General features: G+C 42.3%; 1 protein-coding gene across 2 annotated transcripts in view; it reads right to left on the reverse strand.

The window, feature by feature from the left end:
• Positions 1-1,491: 1,491 nt before the first annotated feature.
• Positions 1,492-21,210, reverse strand: part of LOC8042413 (aspartate--tRNA ligase, mitochondrial) — a 30,083-nt gene continuing 10,364 nt past the window's right edge. For both annotated transcript variants that reach the window (XM_029973976.4, XM_040220560.3), the window contains 12 exons: positions 20,371-20,417; positions 19,685-19,756; positions 17,119-17,223; positions 14,219-14,398; positions 12,665-12,772; positions 10,259-10,324; positions 8,734-8,886; positions 7,430-7,562; positions 4,320-4,399; positions 2,971-3,081; positions 2,223-2,298; positions 1,492-1,672 (listed from right to left, as the gene is read on the reverse strand). In XM_029973976.4, coding sequence (XP_029829836.2) covers positions 1,515-1,672; positions 2,223-2,298; positions 2,971-3,081; positions 4,320-4,399; positions 7,430-7,562; positions 8,734-8,886; positions 10,259-10,324; positions 12,665-12,772; positions 14,219-14,398; positions 17,119-17,223; positions 19,685-19,756; positions 20,371-20,417 — 1,289 coding nt within the window. In that variant the 3' untranslated portion in view covers positions 1,492-1,514. The remainder of the gene's footprint in view (positions 1,673-2,222; positions 2,299-2,970; positions 3,082-4,319; positions 4,400-7,429; positions 7,563-8,733; positions 8,887-10,258; positions 10,325-12,664; positions 12,773-14,218; positions 14,399-17,118; positions 17,224-19,684; positions 19,757-20,370; positions 20,418-21,210) is intronic.

Consider the following 21,210-nt stretch of genomic DNA (forward strand, 5'->3'; position numbering starts at 1 on the left):
GGTCGTCCTTGACGTCCGAGAGATTGTCCTCGAGGTCATCCTAGAAGTCATCCTTGAGGTCGTTCTAGACGTTGTCCTCGAGGTCATCCTAGAAGTCGTCCTTGAAGTCGTCCTAAACGTCATCCTTTAGGTCGCTCTAAACGTCGTCCCTGAGGTCGTCTTAGAAGTCGTCCTTGAGGTCGTCCTAGACGTCGCCTTCTAAGCGTTGTCCTTGAGGTTGTAAAAGAAGTCGTCCTTGAGGTCATCCCACCATAGTACAGCTTCGCTGGTCTTCCTTCACCAGAGTGGAAAGGCTGAAAGTTTTTTTTATACAAGAACAGCTCTCATTCGGGGTTTTTTCAATTATCCCCGATTTTGATGAAGCCTGTTCGGGGGCTCATTTTCGGTGTACGTCCGCATTTACCGAAGACACGGACTCCTATTTATAACATACTATAATTCAATAGTGACGAAATGTGCACGCTGCGGTGAAGTCTTTGGGAAGGCTGCATTGTGCTTGCGAGCAACGGCGGTCAGATAAATTGTTCAGCAGCTGCCGAGAACCTTTAGACATTTCGACAGCGCTGTATCGGTTCCTGATAAAACACTAACCGATATAGTTGAACCTTGATTTAACGAAACCCGATTTTACGAATGTACCGATGTAACAAACATTCCCCGTGCAGCCTATGCGCGAGGTCTCCCTTCCTTGATTTTATGAATTTCCCAATTTAATGAAATAATTAGTGCGTCTCGGTGACTTCGTTAAATCGAGGTTCAACTGTATTGGTACTGCAGGTCACAAGCGATGCATACCTATACGGATCGGGTATCGTTTAAGAAACTCTATGCACCACACATCGTGCCATAACGGTGTTTAACAGACCATGTGTGGGCACCCACGTGAACTTTGCTACCTCTGGAACTGCCCGTTTCAACAATTCCTTGGCCTCCCTACTCGGGGGATAGCTAAACCCGGATCATGTTTGTAGACCCTTCAAACTTCAAATAGACTCCAGCACAACACCATCGGAACATACTACGAGAACCCATGGGGCCTTACGACTCCCATCACCATCCTATCCCCTTCCCCCCGCCCCCTTCCCCCCCCCCCCCCCCCTTCCCCCCTTGCACACACAAACACACACACACAAACGACTCCCAGTGTTGGCCGTTCTCTTAGGAACTGCGAGAGCTATAGTCCGTTATACATTAGGTCAGACCGGAGTCAAAACTACAATGCAACCGAGCCGATGAAACAGCGCAAAAGTGCATGTCACGGCGCTCTTTGTGCATATGGTATCACCAGACAAACCAATGGTGCACAGTGAATGTCACACAATCCTGCACTTTTTTCCGAATTGTCATGGACGAGTGCCATGACGATGCACTTTTGGCAATGCTCAATTCGCTCGGTCGGGGTAGCAACGGCTTCAATCGGTCGGACTTAATGTGATTATAGGTGAAAAAGGTTCACTATACGGTGGGTAGACGACTTCTATGAGTCTGATACACTACTATACTTGTAATTTATTCTAGTCCACGGTACGTATGTGATAGAGGTCCATCTCTGCTTGTGTGATGCGAGCAGGTACATTGCACATGAGATCCTTGCCTTCCACCGACTTGGGAAATGCTATGACGTCCCGGATGCTTGGGCTGTTGCACAAGATGCACACCAATCTATCCAGACCTGCAAAAGTGAAAAGGAGACATATCGAGCCACTAAGTGAAAAGAACGCTCGGGATCTTCAACGAAATTCAGGCACAAGTTTGCAGATTTCACTGCCAGTCAACTGAAATTAATTAAAAATGGTTAACAAATGTTCTGAAAGTTTAGGAGTTTCAACTGCACTGCTTAGAAGTGTTCTCATTTTGTACATATACAACAAAATCAAAAAGTGTCGCAGATCTTTAAAAGATTTCGAAGGTCTACTTTATCTTCATAACTACTTCCTAGTTACTTCATACTTGCTAGTTACAACCATATTAATCAATTGATTTGGATAAAGTCAATTTTAATCATGACCAAATCAGGAGTAGACTGATCCCATATTGCACACGACCACTCAAACAGCAACATTTGCATGATTTCAGCCAAGGGTATGTGTTCATGGCTGAAATCATGCTATACAAAAGTGTTGAGCAGCACAAATTTTTTGTGTCAATCAACAAATAGGTGGACAGAATCTCCACAGATAATAGGACAAAGAAAAAAGATTGTCCTTGTAAAAAAAACTTGCCCAGAGCAATTCCTCCATGAGGTGGCGCTCCTGACTCCAAGGCCTCCAACAGGTGACTGAGCTGTGCATCATCCTCCTTGTAGGAGAGAAGACAGGGCATGCCAGTTAATCTCTCCATGTGTCAAAGTTATGTATGCCAGAAGTATGTTGATGTAAACTGCCCATGAGTAGATACATACTCGTATAGGGTGCGCACTAGGGATCTTGCGCTGTAAAACGAGCCGAAAAAATAGTCACTCGCAAATAGAAAGTTTAAACTTTCACCAAATTTGCAATAAGGAGGTCAGTTTTACCTTGCGAAATTCCAAGGCGTAGTTCTCTTCCTGAAAAAAATGCGACCAACAAACTTGCCGAAGTTAACGGCAAGCGTGTTCGCAGACGGCCCAATTATCTATGAATGCAACTGGTAGCGCAATCGCCTGATAGGCGCAGCCAGCAGACGGCAGAGTGCGTCACCTGCCCGCAGCACCTGTCGGGAGACGGTGCCACAAGTTACTGTCACTGCTAATTTGGTCGTCTGCACAATGTGTCCTGGTGCTGGCTTTGGCAAACTTGTTGGTCTCATTGTTTAGAGGAAGAGAAATACGTCTTGAAATTTCACAAGGTAAAATCCATTACCTCAATGCATATTTGCTGAAAGTTTGAGCATTCTATGAGCAGACACCTGTTTTTACAGCTTGTTCTACAGTGTAAGATCCACCCACTGTGCACACCCCTGCATACTTTGCATTTTCAGAGAAACCCTTGCCTTCAAAATTTCCCGTAGAACTTGCCGCTGCAGGTGTGCATTGTGGATCCTCACAGAGCCGCCTGCAACTTCCCAGCCATTCAGCACCAAATCGTAGTGCTGACCCCTGGCCTGCGGTGGCATAAAGTCCTTTTGTAAGCAGTTTCTTTCAGGGTGTCAAGGGTACTGCAAACATGCACCGATATGGGAATCAAAGTATAACGGTGCATGTGTGTGTATGGCTACAGGCTTCATCTGTAAATGCCTAACAGCTACAAATGAAGCCAAAGCACGACACTAATGAATATCAACAAATTTTATGATATGGTTATAGTATATATACTATTTGCTCAAAAACTTGTTCTTAGGGGGAAAGAAATTTGATCAATTATTGTTTTAGAGGTATGTAACCACTTTTCAGTGTTAACCGAAAAACAGATAAACATCTGTTGGTGTCAAAGATACAAAATCGTTTAAAACTAAAAGAACACTCATAAACATCTGTTGGCATCAAAAATACAAAATCGGTTTAAACCTATAACACCGATTTCTTGAAAGGTTTGTTTCAGCAAGCAGTTGCATCGCTATATGGGGGGGGGGGGGTGCCTCAAGCGCAGCTCTCGGGGGTGGTGCGCAGTTGGGCAGTGAAAGGGAGGGGGAGGGGGGGGGGGGGGGGGGGACTGTTGCTTTGGGTGCTGCTGACCCTAGTGATGCATCTGCTAACAAAGGCTGTTTTTGGTAAAACCCTCCCCTTTTAGACTAAAATTCTTAGTTTTTCGTGAATCATTTCCACCAATAATCACTGTTTCTAGCGTCCATCCGAAGCAGCTCACTGAAGTACACCAACATTTGCAAAAGCATTGGATGATTTTCTTTCTAAATAAACACCGGAAAGGCCACAACCTAGGGTTAACTTGTATACTACATTTATATGGGAGGAAGACGATTTATGTGTACTATCATTACTAACGTACTGTTGAAATGCAGCAAACTGAGGGATGAAGACGACAACGCTGCACGTGCAGGTGGCAATTAGAATGAATTCGATTTAAATCCAGGATACCAAGTAAAATATAAACCCAATTTGTGACGTAACAATGATCATGTCGACAACCAGCAGAAACTGGCTGTGTTATCTAATGGCCATTGAAGATAGCTCACTGAGGCTAGGGTACAAGTGCAAACACCTCCAGCTGTATATCAATTAGTTTGGACATTGCAAAAGTAGTTTGCCCATCCAGTGCTGCTTTCATCACTTTTTCTTTTCTTCCCATTTGATAGTGTAGTCACTTATCTCTGCATACAAGTCGTATTGCTTAAAAAAGTATGAATCAGTTTGTGCTACAACGAATAGGTAAAGGTGCACTCACCTTCAGTGGGTCTGTGTGGATGAGATGTAAATCATCAAGGTGTGGGGCAGTGAATGGATGGTGATTTGCTTTCAATCCCCCTAAAATAAAAATAGAATGCCTTGTGCTCTCCCAATACGGTCAGCTTCCAACAATTAAAAGCTGTAAAGTCTACCGAAATTTGCTCGAGTCATCACGACTAAATTTCAGTTGCTAGTCCACAACAAACAGACATTGTATCTTTGCACAACAGGCAACATAAACAGAAGTGCAAATCACAGTGTCATTTACCATTCACCGTTCTGATTGATCAAACAGGAACAAGCAATAATAATTTGTATTGTTTTTGTGAGCAGGCACGGTGAGGAACCATGGCAAAATGTGTATCTTATAGTCACCATTATGTGAGCTGCTTTGCCAAACATATAGACCTTTTCATTTCAGTAGTTGCCTGACCGGCGGGTAGAGGGCGCTGGCGCACTCGGCGCCATTAGGTTGCTTCACTTTGGTCGGTTTCGGTTTCAACGTGCACGCGATAGTGATGCTGTTTCATGTTACTTTCGATTAATTGTGCGATATAAATTTTTTTCTTGTAGCACACAGCGAATGAAACAATACTATTGAACCACTTGGCAAGCCACAAAAGGGTTTCGAGCCTAAATTGCGATCTTTTTTTAGGAACACTATGTGCGTCGGATTCCGTCCATCGTTAACTTCGGCCAGGTTCGGCGGTGAAACAACTGCGCTGCTGCACAGGGAGGAACACCATTGTCCACGGCCGTACCCGCGGACACTAGTCTTCAGAAAAAAAAAATAAAGAGCAGGACAAGCTCCGCCTGCAGCGTGCGCTCGTTGCCTGCAGCCGTGCCTTGGCTGTGCGTGCACCGAGCGGTACGGAAGCTAGATAGCTCGCGCTCAAGTCAGATATTGAACTGATCATCTTATATTGCAACAGACTATATTGCATCAGTGCTTAGTGAACAAGCAGGTCGACAACATGATTAACAATCTGCTGAATCACCAAAAACAGATGAACTAACAAGTTTACAGTTCGATGTTTGGTTTCCCTACACAACCTTTTCTAACTTCGAGACTGGAAACGTCTTTTATAATGACTACAAAAGTTTCATATAATCAGGTAGATAATGTAAAAAAGTGATATTGTCCCTCCCTGTATTATTTAAAGAAATTAAGCGCTCGGGAAATATTTTGATAGACCAGCTTGGGCTGACTAGAAAATTTCTTTAACTAAAGTACTCATTAACAGCCTTTCAAAATATTGCCCTTATGAAATAAACTATTTGTTATATGAACATTTCCTTACGACGTTCTCAAGGTATGAGAATGGTGAGATAAGTGAATGCCAGACTTCAAATAAAGTCTGATATTCATCTTCCATAAAATTTGCCGAATGAATTGAAGAGCGCAGAAGAAATGATCTCCGATAAGTTTGGCTGAAGTCGAACGCCAGGCGCCGCCCAATGGGCCTGTGTAGAAAGCTGTTCACTGATTTGAAACGATGCGCTTTGCACATTTTGACGTCGCCAGCTACTGAAAGTAACTCCCTATTTGCCGTCGACAACCGGCTGCACTCAGGTGATTTTCATGCAGAAGGATTCTTTTCAGCGTCACATTTTGTGAATCATAGGCACTATCAAGTTGTCTGTGACAGTTTCTTACGCGGGGAGTCCAAATATTTGTGTTGAAATAAATTAATTCAAACTGCATGGTTATATTGAAAGATGACTTAAGCAACTGAAAGACTATGGACATGGGACTAAGCACGATACACCATTCCGTGGAATTCATAAATATACCGATAAAGCGAATGCTTATATCACACACACGATTAAGAACGTAAAACAGATATAGGTGTGATATTGCGAACAAACAAGTTGCCTGATGTTAAGGTACCATTATTTATAGCATAAAAAAAATATTCAACTAAACGTTTGTTCCCGCGTCTTGTCCACAAGTTCCCTAGTGTAATCAAAAGAAACTGTTTTCGATCTGTTGTAACTACAAAACACCATGCTTTCAGGAAAAACACATGGCTAATTACGCTGAGTGTTTTTGTGTCCTCCCTTGACACCAATGCGCACTCATATATATAATAACATTGGGCTTCCTATTGCAAATGTTCCGCCCTTATTAGTAACCAAACCTCAGTTCTCGTAAGTTATTGGTATTTGAACCCTCAAGGCTCTCTTCAAGTCATATATGTAGTCAATCTACGCAAGTGCTATCGCTGATTCCTGTTCCTCTAAAGCCTTTTCACACGTATCCCGCACGCCGATGGTAAAAAAATATTCAAAACGTGTTACAAAATTAAATACAGAAGTTGCGCGCACAATGATGTAATGCAATTGCACGGTAAGTTTAAGTATCGAACGACACTTTACGGAGTAAGGCAAGAGACGCGGTGAAGCGCGACGAAAAACACGAATTCAACGCATCCGCCAAGGCGCGGACGGGAGAGCGGAGCAACAAGTTGAAGCAACCTAATGGCGGCCGCATCACGTGATTCCAAGATGGCAGCGCCCATGCGGCGGAGGGTGAAAAGGTCTATAAAATGCAACCCCGACCTGGTTTTTTTTACAAACAATTGTTTTAACATTAGAGTTTCCAGGTTATAAACACATGCATAGGAAATACAAGAGACTGCAGCAGTCCTCACATTACCGATTGGACTATACTACTATTAGATACCTCAAAGTTTTCAGACCATAGCATGTACCTATAGTCTTGATTTTATATAAAAATATGACAGCACAAACAAAAAGTTTGTGCTGTCATATCACCTTGTTTCAATGTTTTGCCATATAAATAAATGATATGCAAAAAGTTGCATATCATTTATTTGCACCATGGCAATTAACTTGTGCTCTTTTTGAAACCCTGCATCTGTGGTAAAAACATTATGGTTGGTGCGAGATACTTTTATCATGGCAAAACATTGAAAGCGAAATGACAGACAGTTTTCAGGTGAAATTGGCTGATGGCTCTCTTGTCATACACCAATGTTACCCACTTTAAAACTACTAGTAGTATAATACTTCATGCAGAAACATGAAGTGATACACGGAGTGATAGCGGGTAAGAAAAGAATAGATAACTCCTTTTAAACTCACCATCTTCCTCAAGCTTGAACAGGGGGAAGTCAACAACCCACAAGAACTTGAATGTTCCTGGCTCAAGGAGATGAATTCCCGCTTCGGAGAGGATTTTCAATGCCTCCAGTCGAAGCTTCCCCAAGAGCAAGCACTGCAGAAAAACAAAAGTTGACTGTATACTATCAGTGCATTACTACGCACTACATCAGGCAGGTGTCTGAGGAAAGAAAAACTGAATTTCAACAAGCCTTAGAAATTGCTAGTGTATCAGAAGCTTTTTATCATTTCGATGCAATTTGCAAAGCACATTCTAGAGAGAGCCACAGACAGTCTCAGTTCAAGTCATAATTTCCATTGGATCAGTGCTCCACGTAATATAACAGCTTTGAGAGTGCATCAGCTATAACATGCATGATGAACACCTTTGAATATTTAATGCACTGGTATCATAAAGCAAGCATGCATAAACTGGGGGCAGGTCCAACGAAAGAGGCCATAGCTGCATCTCATCCATCAGCCACTACAGCGAAGTAAGAGATAGCAAATGCATAATATTAGTATATCATACATGACCATGTAAATGCAAATATTCAAAATTTTTTTAGATTTGTGGATTAAATTGTAGTACTACTACAGAGTGAAGAAGATGCTACTTCTGTGCACTGTAGCATCGCGCAATGTGAGAAGAAAACTTGCAGCCAAGCTAGTGCTACATGATCAAGTTTAAAACGAGGGCAAAGCTGAAACATGTTGTTTATGAGCTCCCTGTTGCCTCGTCATGGGGACATACCAAGCATGAGGATCACCATGTCTCGGGACAATATTTTGAGCCGTGTTTCATAAACGAAATCATGTTTTTGTTCCTTAGCTCTCTTAGTAGTGTTTGATTCAAACTGGCTCTGTCTGATTCAATTATGTTTTTGATGGCACTCAAGTGTGCATTTGTTCAAAATCCACATTTTCTCAGACAAGCGAGTGATTCCTATAAATTACCAGTTTTCCGATCCTTAATCTTGAGATACAGTAACTCGCTTTCACATACGATACACACGTTAATTCTTATAAAAAAAAATAGTAATCTTTGTTTTTATGAATATGTTCTTGAGGTGTATATAAACAGGCAAATTGTATCAATGAAAGCAGCACTTCCTATCAAATTGAAAAATGCACCAAGAAAAACATTGTTATTAAAAATTTATTTGTACAGTAGCTATCCAATGGGGAGATTATGTTCCAGTACATAAGCTATTATATTACCTACAACTGCACCTAAATAAGGAGTTAATCAATGTTCAAGTAACAAGAAAGTTTGTGTGGCTCACCACTTTCTCTGTGTTGCCAGCACACATCAGTATCAAGTCTCCCGGTTTTGCATGAAGTCGTTGTAACAGTTTCCCGGTTAGCTCAGGGGTCAGGTGCTTCTTGATCGATGACTTAACAGTACTGTCTTCACATACCTGAATGTCCACAATGCCCTATAAAAACGGCATCATGAGAGAGGATCATCTCCATGTAATACAACAATCCCCTAGTTCCAAGGTTCTCGTACTTTCGAAATCGGGAAATCTCTCTTGACTAAAGGCCGAGGAATGCCTCCCAGTCGTGGCATCGATGCAGTAAAGCAACGCACAAGTCTACACACCTTGCAAACAGTAATGCACATACTAAGAAATGTTTGGCTCATGGGTATGCGTCGACGGGTGGCTGACATCCGCCAAAAATGGCACTTTACTCGAGGTCGTGTACGGTCGAGGAAATTTGGGAGCTTGGGAAAATTGCGAGGGTATTCTAAGGGACCCAGTTTGAGAGCCCGTGCCAATTAGTCTATTTTGTTACTTGGACAGAAACTCTATGAAATAGGAATTATTGCAAGGAGAAAAATACTATGTTACTGGATAATAGCCACAATTTCAGCTGTAATGAATGGTGAAACTTCTAATGCTAAAATATTGTGCCAGTCTAAGGAAATAACAGCATTTAAAGAAACACCTTAAATTGCATTTCTGAAGCACTAAAGGCACCTCAAATAGATGAAGATTTCAAAAATAATATATAGAAAATTTATTAAAAATATTAATGCACCTCTTCCTCATCTCATTAACGCTGCAAGTGTGCACCGTAGTAGCACACTTAGTTCTGTGAATGTCCTAAGGATGTCCTAATGTTCTGGGAATGTCCTGCGGACGTTCATAGGACACCCCCAGGAAGTTAGAGCATCCCAGAGACATCCACGGATCTTCTGTAAAATACCAGTCAAGTGCCCACTCAAAATTGAGAGATAATCGTGGCAAAATAAGGGATGGGCGCTTGTCCGGTCATCAGTTTTACATATAAACGTACTGTGCATATTTTCTCAGATTTCAAAATTTGGAAATGGGCGCTTAGTGTGGAATGGGCAGGTGCACGGTATTCTATGGTAAGTGTGCTAGTACTAGGGCATATCCACCTAATTGCATGACATGACAACCAAAGGCATTTTTGAGCTGAAGGCTGGTGCTCAGCTAAAATGTTACAGTGCCTTGGAGGAGGCTACACGCTAGATAGTTTGTGAAGGCAATTTTTAAAGCCTTTCAAATTATGCACATCATCCATATAATTTATTCATGTACATTATATATCATCCATATAATTGATTGCTATCTAAAAAGGATTGGAGTGGCTCGAAATAAGATTTTGAACTAAAAAAGAAATAATAAAACATTTCAACAGGAGTGGTAATATGGAAAGAAAATCCTGCAGAAATTCTTGGAAACAGCGTGTCTTTCTTCAGCATAATGATATTTCGAGACAAGACAGCGAACATTTTGTCGGCACTTCAAGGTAAAGCACATGCAGAAGAAAACACACCTGGAGGTCGAAATGGTGCTTTGCAATGTCCTTGAAGGCTTCCGCATGAACCCGTTTCCACACACGCTGAAGGATGCAAGTCAACAGAATGCCTTATTCATACGATATTAGAATCGTGAAATACTAGTAGTGTCAATTGTTCAACAGAAGGTATGCATCAAAGAATTTCCCCCAAAAGACAGCCCCAGTATCAGTGATGAAATGGTAGGGTTTGAGGCTGCAACATTGACATGTGGCACTGTAGTCGTACGAATGTAGGGAGGGGGGCCGAGGACTCGTCAAGCTGCATGTCGCAGCTTTGTTCCTCGGTCTCCTTCTGTCATACCTTTTAACAGAAAATAAACAGCATTATTGTTTTGAGCCAACCGTCACAGCTTTGAACTACCTGGGGACAAACTAAAAAAGTAAACAATGTCTGTTGCAGTGGCACCATGGCCTAGCTCTCCACAAAATCTCGAACACCCAGCAACTAGTCTTGTGCGAATAGCAAATTTTGAGTTCGAAACAAATTCGTTGGCCAAATATTTTTGATTTGAATGTCAAATAGTTTTTCCACGCCTTTCACTACCATTGCGTAATGCTTAGACGAAAACCCAGCTAAACTTATGACGGTTGTTCCACTTGTTCATTTATAAGCTAGGTTTATCTTTATTTTTGAATTGTGTCTTCATAATGTCTGATGTCTTGGGATGGCAAGTAAATGACGGATTTGACATAAAATTAATCCTATAGAGATGGCCAACTATACCCAATTGAGTGAATTTAAAAACCTTGCTATATAAAATATTCCTTCTTTAATCTCGAGTTAAAAAGAAATAATTGTGCATGTTGAATGCAGGTTGTAAGGGCATCACTGCCTAACATAGCACACTCTTGCATAACAGTCCGTTTAATTTTGGAACTTTTACTGCAATATAGATATACAAATTCACATAGTTTCCATTTATTCCCAAATACAGCCGGCATGAGCGAACTTCCCGCTTTGAATGTATGCTTTTCTTCCAAGCACGCAATTGCGATATTCATACTTTTCCAAACGTTTATCGCAGCGGGTTGCCCCGTTCAGTGCGATTCTTACTGAGCACTGATGTAATGCAGAGAAGCAACACCCACGGAGCTCACTTTCGCGGGTATTGCTTCTCCGCTGTTCACCGGTGCTTGGAAAGAAGCGCACTCAACGGGGCTAACCCACCGCAATCAACACTTCAAAAAACGCAAATAGTGCAGTCCTTTTCAAAGCGAATATCGAGTAGTCTATTATTCAAAACTACTATTCAAAATTTCGACTATTCGCACAACCCTACCAGCAACGATATGTAATAATATGAAAGACCCATTTGATGAGGCAGTTTTAGGGGGCTGTGCTGGTTTCACTTTGGCCAGGACCATCTCGCTTGGGTTGAGGAAATAAATCAACCTTCATTCTATTTTCTCTCTCGAAACTAAAGAGTAACCGCATATACTCGGCTTGCAGAGCAGAGTATCGCATCGGTCTCGAACTTTCTACTCCAAGTATTGCAAGAGAAGCGAACCTTTCTCCTGCAGGAGATGCCACGACATAACCGTGCATGTGCTGACAGCGCTGCACCGTTGTGAATTATTTTGTTGTCTGCTTGTACACAGCCGCTTTGAAACATCACTTACATTATTAAAGGGACTCAATGACACATGTCTAAGTGGAACACACAATGTCCGAAGGTTCGTGAAGCATACTGCTCGTCGGACTTCACTGTAATATCTACATTTTGTGAATGCAAAGCAAAACGTATGTCTCCCCCAAACCCGGCGCTCTGCAAGGCCGCTTCCCCACAAGCGCCATAGTCAAATTTGGTGCATGTGACACCTTTTCTGCCAGCGACAAACTGGCGGCAAAAGGAAAAGGAAAGCGATAACAATAATCTTGCCATGCCACTTAGTTGCTCTAGCCATCACAGCAGGATTGAGATTGCCTGGCGAGTGCCATATTCGTAGCACAGGGGAGGTCGGCAGGCAGCAGCCGTTCCCAAAGATTGCCTTTAAAGCGCCGCTTCTCTGCCTCGGGCTTTTGCCGAACATGCATGACTGTGCACATAGGGTCTCTTCTTGCTTACTTGCTGAGAGCAGTGATATCTTCTTTTTTCCTCACTCCTTAACCACTGTTAGATATCTGCAAGATGCTGAACTGGCAAGGATTACAAATAACAGCACCAATGTAGCAAAGAAACAAAATTTGTTGGAAAAGGTAACTGTCTGCTGAAGCACCCGCAAGATCAAAAGGTGGGAACGGCCCGACCACCCTCGATCTCGGTGCATTTGCGACAACGCAGCACTGTGTGTGGCTATTTCACCATTTTGGCCGTCGAACACTCGCGCCAGTTTTTCTTAGCGAGAGTGTACGTGGAGCATCACTAATGCTTGGGTACTTACAGCACCACCAGGCACAACAATTGTCTGCACTGAAGAGCCCTCAGCAGATGTTGCCTTGGAGATGAAGTTGAGGTCACAATCCTTCATGACTTGCGTGACGTCGACAAGCTGGCGAAACAGAGCAAAACATCAGCGGCCTTTCATCCTTTTACCTAATGTCGAATTCTATGCTTGGTGCATACAGTCTGTGCGTTTTCTCACAAAAACAAGGTATAGAGTAGTTGATTTTGTGACTTAATAAGCACTTAACCACGACAAAGTATGAATTCTACTTTGCTATGTTTGCACTTTATATTACTTCTTAAGCCGCAAAACAGATTAGCAGCCTCTCTAATGAACCAAACCTTTTAAAATTTGATCTACCTCACTAATGGTAGCATAAAAATAGTAATTGCTTAGCAGAAAATTAATACCTGCGAAAAAAGTGCAGACACAGTGCCTTCCAATTCTGAAGCTAAGGGTACAATGTCAAGAAGATACACTGCTTCTATTAATGTTGCTAGGTCTCCAGTAACTTCTGTGATTGCTGCTCGATGGAATCTTTTTATTAATCAAAAATGAAAACAGTTTACCCCATTAAGTCTGAAATTTCAATTTGAAAATTGGTTTATGTTGTCTAGCTGCAGTTTGGTATTAATTTGCAAATGCTTTTTCTAGCTATTTTTTTACTGAAAAGCAAACAAGGTAACTGTGAGCCATACACTCAAGAAAGCAAATGAAGTCTTACATTAAAGGGATCATGAAACAATATTGGGTTGGAATGTTCATGACTTCGCAGAGGCGTACTGGTTTTAGTCTAGCCAAAGTATGCTCGCACAGACCACCACTGATTCAGAAGCTCCTTTGTTGCGGTTAAATTGCGAGGATAAAAGGGCACTAGTATTTCTTTCAGTCTTGCCTTCGCAAAGTTTGGTGCATAATTGTGGGATTAAAACCACCCGCCTGACGACAATTGAGTGCGGCTCATGGATTGGACACGAGAACTGCTTGAGCATTCGACTTTGGCTTGTAACAATCAATGCCTCGGCGGACACTCGAGTAGTGGCTCACGTCCAACCACTGCGGTGATGAGGATAGCCAAACTCTAACAATGCCTGAAGCTCAGCACGCGTTTTCTACTTTGCCAACCCAAGCGCTTGGCTATGATTAACGTTGGCGGCATAGAATAGGCACCAGGCAACGTGGCAGCTTGTTCTGGCTCCGAGTTGAGATGAATGATGCTCATATGTCTCTAATTTTTTTGGCGACAGCCATTGCCTAGAAAGAAAAACTAAAGCAAGCTTATTCAGTTATTAACGTTAGGGAGTGAAAGTGGTATTTAGCCAAAGTAGAAAAATTGTTTCATGGCTACCTTAAAGGCAAAAACCATGACTAACAAGGCAGCATTTAAAACACTAGCTTACAAAACTGCAGAGTGTTTCCTTTAGCAATGACTACATACAATTGGAAGAAACTGAGGAATGCATAAAACCTCAACTATCTCATACCTATACACTAAATATAGCATAAACGAAGTCTCATTAATCAGAACAAACTAGAGACACCTGGACGAACCTGCATTCCAAACCTCAAATCGGGCTTGTCAGTACCGTACTGCCGGATGGCATCTCTGTACGTCATGATGGGAAATGGCTCGGTGATCGGAGTCATATCCTCCGGCCAACTCTTGACCAACAGCTCCTCCGTAACTTCCATTATGTCATTTGCCGTTGCGAAAGACATCTCAATGTCCACCTGGAAGAAAGAAAAGTACTTAATTTAAGAGAATAATACACTAGACGAAGCACAATTCAGAAAAATTTAGACTAATAACAGATTGAAGGGGTGAGAAAATTTTCCTGAGTTGCCAAATGTCTAAAGAAAAATGTACAGTCATGACTCGTTAATAATGACTCCCCTAATATGGCCACCCCGCGTTATGGGCCATATTTTCGGTGACTGATCTTTCGCAGTGCAGTTTTTCCCCATTAACACTCAAACCCACAGGCCGGACCATGGACAGCTAAAAAAAAAAAGGTCCGAAAACTTTCCTGAGATATTAGTGAACCTGAGATGTTACAGTGTGTACCTGGACGTTCGTTGCGGGTTCTTCGATAAGAGCTGTGCACAAAAAGATATTTTTGTTTTGTCTTTTACGTAAAACGGGTCAGAACCGCTTGCAGCCTATTGTTGCTGAAGATTGCGTATTAACCGGAAACAAAGAAGAATGAACCCTGACGCAACTAGGTCACCAAACTGTAGATCTCGTCATTGTTTGGGGAATGGGAAAGAAGCTCTGGACCCACGAAGCTAATTTCTCCTATACTTTGTTTCACCGTAATTTGGCAAAAGGCAAAGGCTATGGTCCAAGTGAGCCAATCAGCATGTCGGAGGGAGACACATGACTCACTAGATGTGCGCAGCGCTGTTGAAAACACGGGCGGGAGAGAGAAAAGAATGCTGCTTTTGTACAAGTTCTGAGTGCCAAGTTTCTGGGGGTACAAAGCCATGTTTGGACACACAAAAGAGGGTCCGGATAACTCAACTGCTTAAGTTACGCAAAAGTCACCTATGCTCTCGCCCCCATACTCTTGGTAAGCTTGGCTGTCACATGCTGATTCGTCATTATGGACGACTCCCACTACGGACGATTTTCCTCGGGAACGGAGGCACCCATATTAACGAGACAGAACTGTACTAAAAAAGAAACAAGGGCAGTAGGCGGTATCTATTCACTTAAAACAGAAATCCCCAGGCCCCCCCTCATAACTGACCATTACAAAAAAAAACTGCAGAGAGCTTTTTTAAAATTTTACTTCCACGACGCTAACTCAGGGGTATGCGAGTTTTTTGGTCCTCGGTCCAGGACCGAAAGACCCCTTGACACCTCGATCACAAGGATCTCATTCACTGATTTATACGATTGGGCCACTGTATAGGTCTTATGTTGAAATAGTTATGCCAGACTGAATGCCAATGACACAATTTTTTATTAACACCCATCCAGATTAATGCACCTGGCACCCATAAACGTCAATGTAGCTTGACAATCTGCTATAGTACCGGAGGTGGCTCTGGTCACTAACAGAATGAAAACGGCACAGTTTATCAAAGGTAGGGAGTGACTATAGAGAGGTGCCTCTCAAGAGAGACAAAGAAAACAATTCTCTTGCCAGGAAGTGGTCCTCTGGCAGGGGTGGGAATCATTTTTGATTTCAGAGACATACTACATGTATTATAATGCTGGTTAAAATAAAAACGTTTCATATGCTACCAGACCGTGCACCACACCATAGCTTGCAGATCTGTCCGAAGCACCACGTATACAAGCATTATGATTGTATGCGGTGCTTTGGTTTCCTTAATCTCATCGGCAACCGCTCGGAAATATTTATAATCTAACGCTTCCTGCAACCAGAGAAAGTGATGCAGACCTAGGTCACTGATTCATTCTAATCGTTTTTCAGTTAGCCGTGTAAAAGGAAGAGCTCAGCACCTGAACAGGCTACAGCAGAGGAATTTACGGAAAAACAAGGTAAATAACCAAATACAGTGCAGAGACCTACCTTACGCTGGCTTCTACGTGGCTAAACGAATGCACCTGGCTCCCTGAGGCTTTTAACAAATTACGAGATGAAGATAATGTTTTAATGTGATCTGTGTGGCCTACCTGGTGATTGTGTTTTAAAGCATGAAATGCTTTATAATGCTAGCCCCCAATCCCAAAATTTCGTCTATCCTTCAGTCCGTGCATTTTCCGCTAAATTTAGTGGTGAAAGTGGCATCACGTGACCTATACACCTTGGGGAAATTGATGGCACGTGACCTATACTGTCAACAACTCAGTTTACCCGCTAAATTTAGCGGTAATATTCACGCCTTGTGGCCAAAAAATCAATTCAGTTTCCCCGCTAAATTTAGTGGAAAATTGATGTCACATGACCTATACACCAATTAATTCTGTTACCCACTAAATTTAGTGGGAAAATTCACGCCTCGTGACTTAGACAACAAATCTAATTTCCCCGCTAAATTTAGCAGGAGAAATCGACATCATGTGACCTCACGCCACGTGACCTATAGAACCGTTCAGTTTTCCCGCTAAACTTTGCGGGAAAATATATGTCACGTGACACACCGATTCCCTCACCAATTCCATATAATGCATTTCATACATTATAGGACTTTAAAAATAAAAGTCACTGGCAATTTATTTATTTATTTTTCTTTCTCATAGTCAGTGGTTCGAAGTAGACCATAGCTTTACAACCAACCTATCGGTATATTGCCTCGAGAGTCTGCACCTCGAGAGTCGAACCTTGAAGCACAAAGAGCCAGATGTGGCTTGTGAGTCACACCCTGACCACCTCTGCACCGTACCGATGCCTCTTGAGCAGAGTTTTGTTGTTGGTGCGGAGAAGCCTACGGGCTAGGCATTTGCACCACTCACCGTAAACTCGCTGCCCAACACCCACCTGTGTGAACTCTGGCTGTCGGTCCGGGCGAGCCCCCTCGTCCCGGTAACAGCGGGCCATTTGGAAGTAGCGGTCTATCCCTCCCACCATCAGCAGCTGCTTGAACTGCACATCAAACGGACAGCATCATGCAAGGCATGAAGGCTCGGAGGTAGGAAGCTTCTGGAGGCGACATGACGCCACCAGAGGTGAAGCCAGAAGTGTGGAGGGACACGCCCCCAACAGTGACCAAAACCAAGAGACGCTATTGGACGAAGAGGACAGCCGACTTAACAGCTGCTTTGGTCACCCTCAAGGGCAGCCCCGAGGGTGACCAAAACAGCCGTTGGCGCCTAGTCAGCTCTCCTTTTCGTCCAACAGCATCTCTCCACACTTCTGGTTTCACCTCTGGTGGCGTCATGTCGCCTCCGGAACCTTCCTACCTCTATGCACAAAGGCAAGGGTTTCTTACTAACAACAGTAGGCCAACCTTCCGCACTGATTGCAAATTTCTCCATTCAGCATTGTGGAAAAGCCAAGTTTGGGAAAGCACCTTGGCAGCTCTAAAGGTAAGGGTGCCATTCGATAACGAATAGGGTTGCATCAATCTAAGAATTCTCAGTGCAGGGGTGAGCCACATTGTTTTGGGCCTCCTTTGTATTTATACACACTAATCTAAAAACAAAAAGCTTTTTTTTTTTTTTTAAGTTGAGTGTTTGTTTTTTTTGCTAGAGGTAGAGATGCTTTTGTGTGAAATGCGCCTAGTCCGATACGGTCGCCGAGTTTTTGAAGTATTGCTTAGCATGGTCCTCGAAATGATTGCAGCAAGTTAAAGGCTGACCTGCAAGCTTCCCTTTCTCTTCCTCCACTTGTTGGTGAAAGAAGCATGAAGCCCCTTTTGTAAAGACTTTGGAAGGCGAGACAATCCACAATAAGAAAGAAACAGTGTTAGCCGGAATTCAGTGGACTCTTTAAATTCAGCTTACTTGCCTGTGGCCATCAGAAAAGGTGGGAAGGAAAAAGTCGGGAGTAAAATCAACAGATTTAAGCCCTTAAGAGTTAACTCCCAATTAATACGTTCAGCACCTTTCATTTCACATTTTTCCTAAATGTCACGAGCAAATATTCCTGTCTTCACAGAACACCACTGAATAGTGTAACCAAGTTATAGCTTCTCAGGGTAAGGAAGGGGCATCCTGACGGCAGGAGTTCCAGCGAGCACATTTTGCATGTGAGTGGCACTCAATAGATAGCCTATCTACATACTACTGAGTATGAAACACAGTTCTAGAGAAAAAAAAGTGCCATTTTAAGTTTCAATACAATCACCCTTGAACTCATTATGCCTGCCTCATTCTGATTTAAAGAGGTGGACTCCTTAAAGAAAGCAAAATCCTGCTGAGCCCTTGTTTGATTGGAAATATAAAATTTTCATCACCTGATTGTTAGATAACCCCCCTGTCACCAGTATTAATTTTTCAGCAAAGAAGAACAGTGAGCGTTCAAACGTTCAAAAACTTGGAAGAGTAAATATTTTCAGGTGACAAAGAACTGAAAATTACTGTTCCCAAGTGGTTCAAAAGAGTAGGAAGCTGAATGTACCCAGGGGGTACAATCAAAATGAAATATAGATGTCTTGAGCATGCAGGTGACTATCAAATTGTGGATTTAGGTGCATTTAAAACAAAGAAGCAATGAGAGGCTGCCCACGAATGGGAAGGCGTCAAAGGAAAGGAGGGGTTAAGATTTCCTACGTCTTTTGAATGGATAGTCCTCCTCACAAATATAGAGGGCTTAAAATTGACAAGACAAAGCCCGGCAGCACTTTTATTTGAGCACTTTTCGGCTCTCTGGAATTTTTCTTTTTAACTTAAATTTATTTGATCTGTATGACACCCCAAACAGAGCTGCAAGGACAAGGCTCGAAAATACCATATGCTCTTTTAGCATTGGCTAAAGAAAAATTAACTCAAGTTGCATGACCTTACAAATGCTAATAGAATTTGATTTGATTTTGTAAGTTTTAGTGGTGCAAGGGTCAGATTTTACAAAAGAGTGCATAATGCTACAATAGAAGAAAACAATGAACTATCATAATTTGGATAGCTGAAGGCCCGTACAGGCATTATAGGTAGTTATGAATGGCACTTAGACCAAACAATAGCATTTCAGTCTAACATTCATAAGCATGAAGCTGTTATTAGGGTCAACAGCAGCTGCCAAATGACGAGTCAGCTCTCAGTTCTAGTTGGTTTTGTTTTATGTGATGCGCATGGCTAAGCACCAAAAAATAATCCCTCATTGACAGTTGGAAGTGCCAGTATCAGTACAAGCATTACTTGGAAGCTCTAATGGTCAGTACATCTGCTCTACGAAGTCTACTGGATCTCCAGACTTGTCTTTAGTTTAACCATTCAGAAATGTTAAAAGCAGCTATGACACCTGAAATAATGTACATGTCAAGCTAAGTGCACTGCAGCTTTCTTATAGAATCAAGGGAAAATTTCAAATTCATACGTATAAAGTTCTTGTGACAATTTACAAAAGAGAATGCACCTACATATATAATTAAATGACAATATTATACCTGCTGAGGACTTTGCACAAGAGAGTAGAACTGGCCAGGAAATCTGGTTGGCACCACATACTCCTGTGCTCCCTGAAAAAAGCAATACAGATCGAAGTATAAAGGAGACACTTGTATCAGAAAAAATATACAAAATTCGGGGTAAAATAATAAAGTAACGTCAGCATACAAGAGGCAATACAAAGCAGATTCTAGGCTTTTGGTCCGGAGCCTCCATCCCACCAGCAGCTGATGTCCACAGTATTGACATACCCAATGCAGCCTCGATAAATAGTCATTTACACCAATATTGCAACAAGCTATAAAAATATGCAACAAAATTGTTTTATTCGAGGTATTTCCAATTGTAATACTATATGCTAAAAAATAGTTTGACAAGAAAATCTAAACAAATTGGGTGGAAATGTTATGAATGCTAGACTTTTATATTTACCACATATAAAAAAAAACTCCTGCAATCTCAAGACACAGGCAGTGCATGAGCCCCATCATGCAGCTTCTCCAACACAGCATATAAGGAAAAGTGCTCCCCAGAACTGGAAAGTGCAGAGATATACACCAAAACTTCTCTGCAAGTGCTAAGGTTTCATTTTCATTCATAAAAGAGTGGCTCGTTATGCCAGCATATGTAGTTCGCTCATGAATAAGCCATAAGATTTAAAATCATCTACTGTATTGTAACTCACCCCAGGAGTTCTCTTGAACAGTGTTGGAGTTTCAATCTCCACAAAACCTAGCAAAAGCAATGTTTAAAGCTCATATAAGCACGCAAGAAATAAAGGGGTATGCAAATTCATGCCAACCAGCATCCTCAAATGTCACTGTTGTTGTTCCTCATTAACTGCACAATGAAACTATTTCTTCGCTAGTATTTTGAAAACTGGTCGGAACAGGTACGTTGATCTGCAGATTTACAAAAGTCTATGAATCATGCTGTGAAACATGAGTAAAAAAGCTGCTGTCCTCCTTGCTCTCATTTGTTGGCTAAAGATTAGTTTAGAAAAAGTTCAATTCATATAGAAAGTAAACAATAAAACAGAGAGAGCACGAAACACAGACAAATACAGGTACATAGATGACTATCTTCTAGTGCACCAAGAACAGACCCAACCTGAGACCATCCTGAAAGCTTTCACATCAAGCCCCGCCGGCCTTACTACATTCAAAAAAGAGGACCCAGCTGGGGGTGACCTCCAGTTCCTGGACCTACACATTAGTCTCCGAACCGAGAGGATGTGCTGGGCGTTCAAACAGAGATCAGAGAAACCAGTCCTCCCCTTCACCAGCGCCCACTCAAGAACAGTGAAGCTAGGCCTGGTCAGGTCCCTCCTGACGACTGCGCACGCCAGGTCCTGCCCTCATTTTGCCACACACAACGTTAGCCTCCAGCTAGATAGACTGAGGAAAGCGGGCTACCCAAAAGACCTTATGGGGAATAACCTAGATAGACTGAGGCTCACCACACCCTCCCACATACCTTCCTCTACATCTCGACCCTACCAGAAACAATTCGCAGTTATTACGTA

The sequence above is a fragment of the Ixodes scapularis genome, unplaced genomic scaffold (genome assembly GCF_016920785.2).
Source record: "Ixodes scapularis isolate PalLabHiFi unplaced genomic scaffold, ASM1692078v2 PGA_scaffold3__209_contigs__length_174095766, whole genome shotgun sequence".
Lineage (NCBI taxonomy): Eukaryota > Metazoa > Arthropoda > Arachnida > Ixodida > Ixodidae > Ixodes > Ixodes scapularis.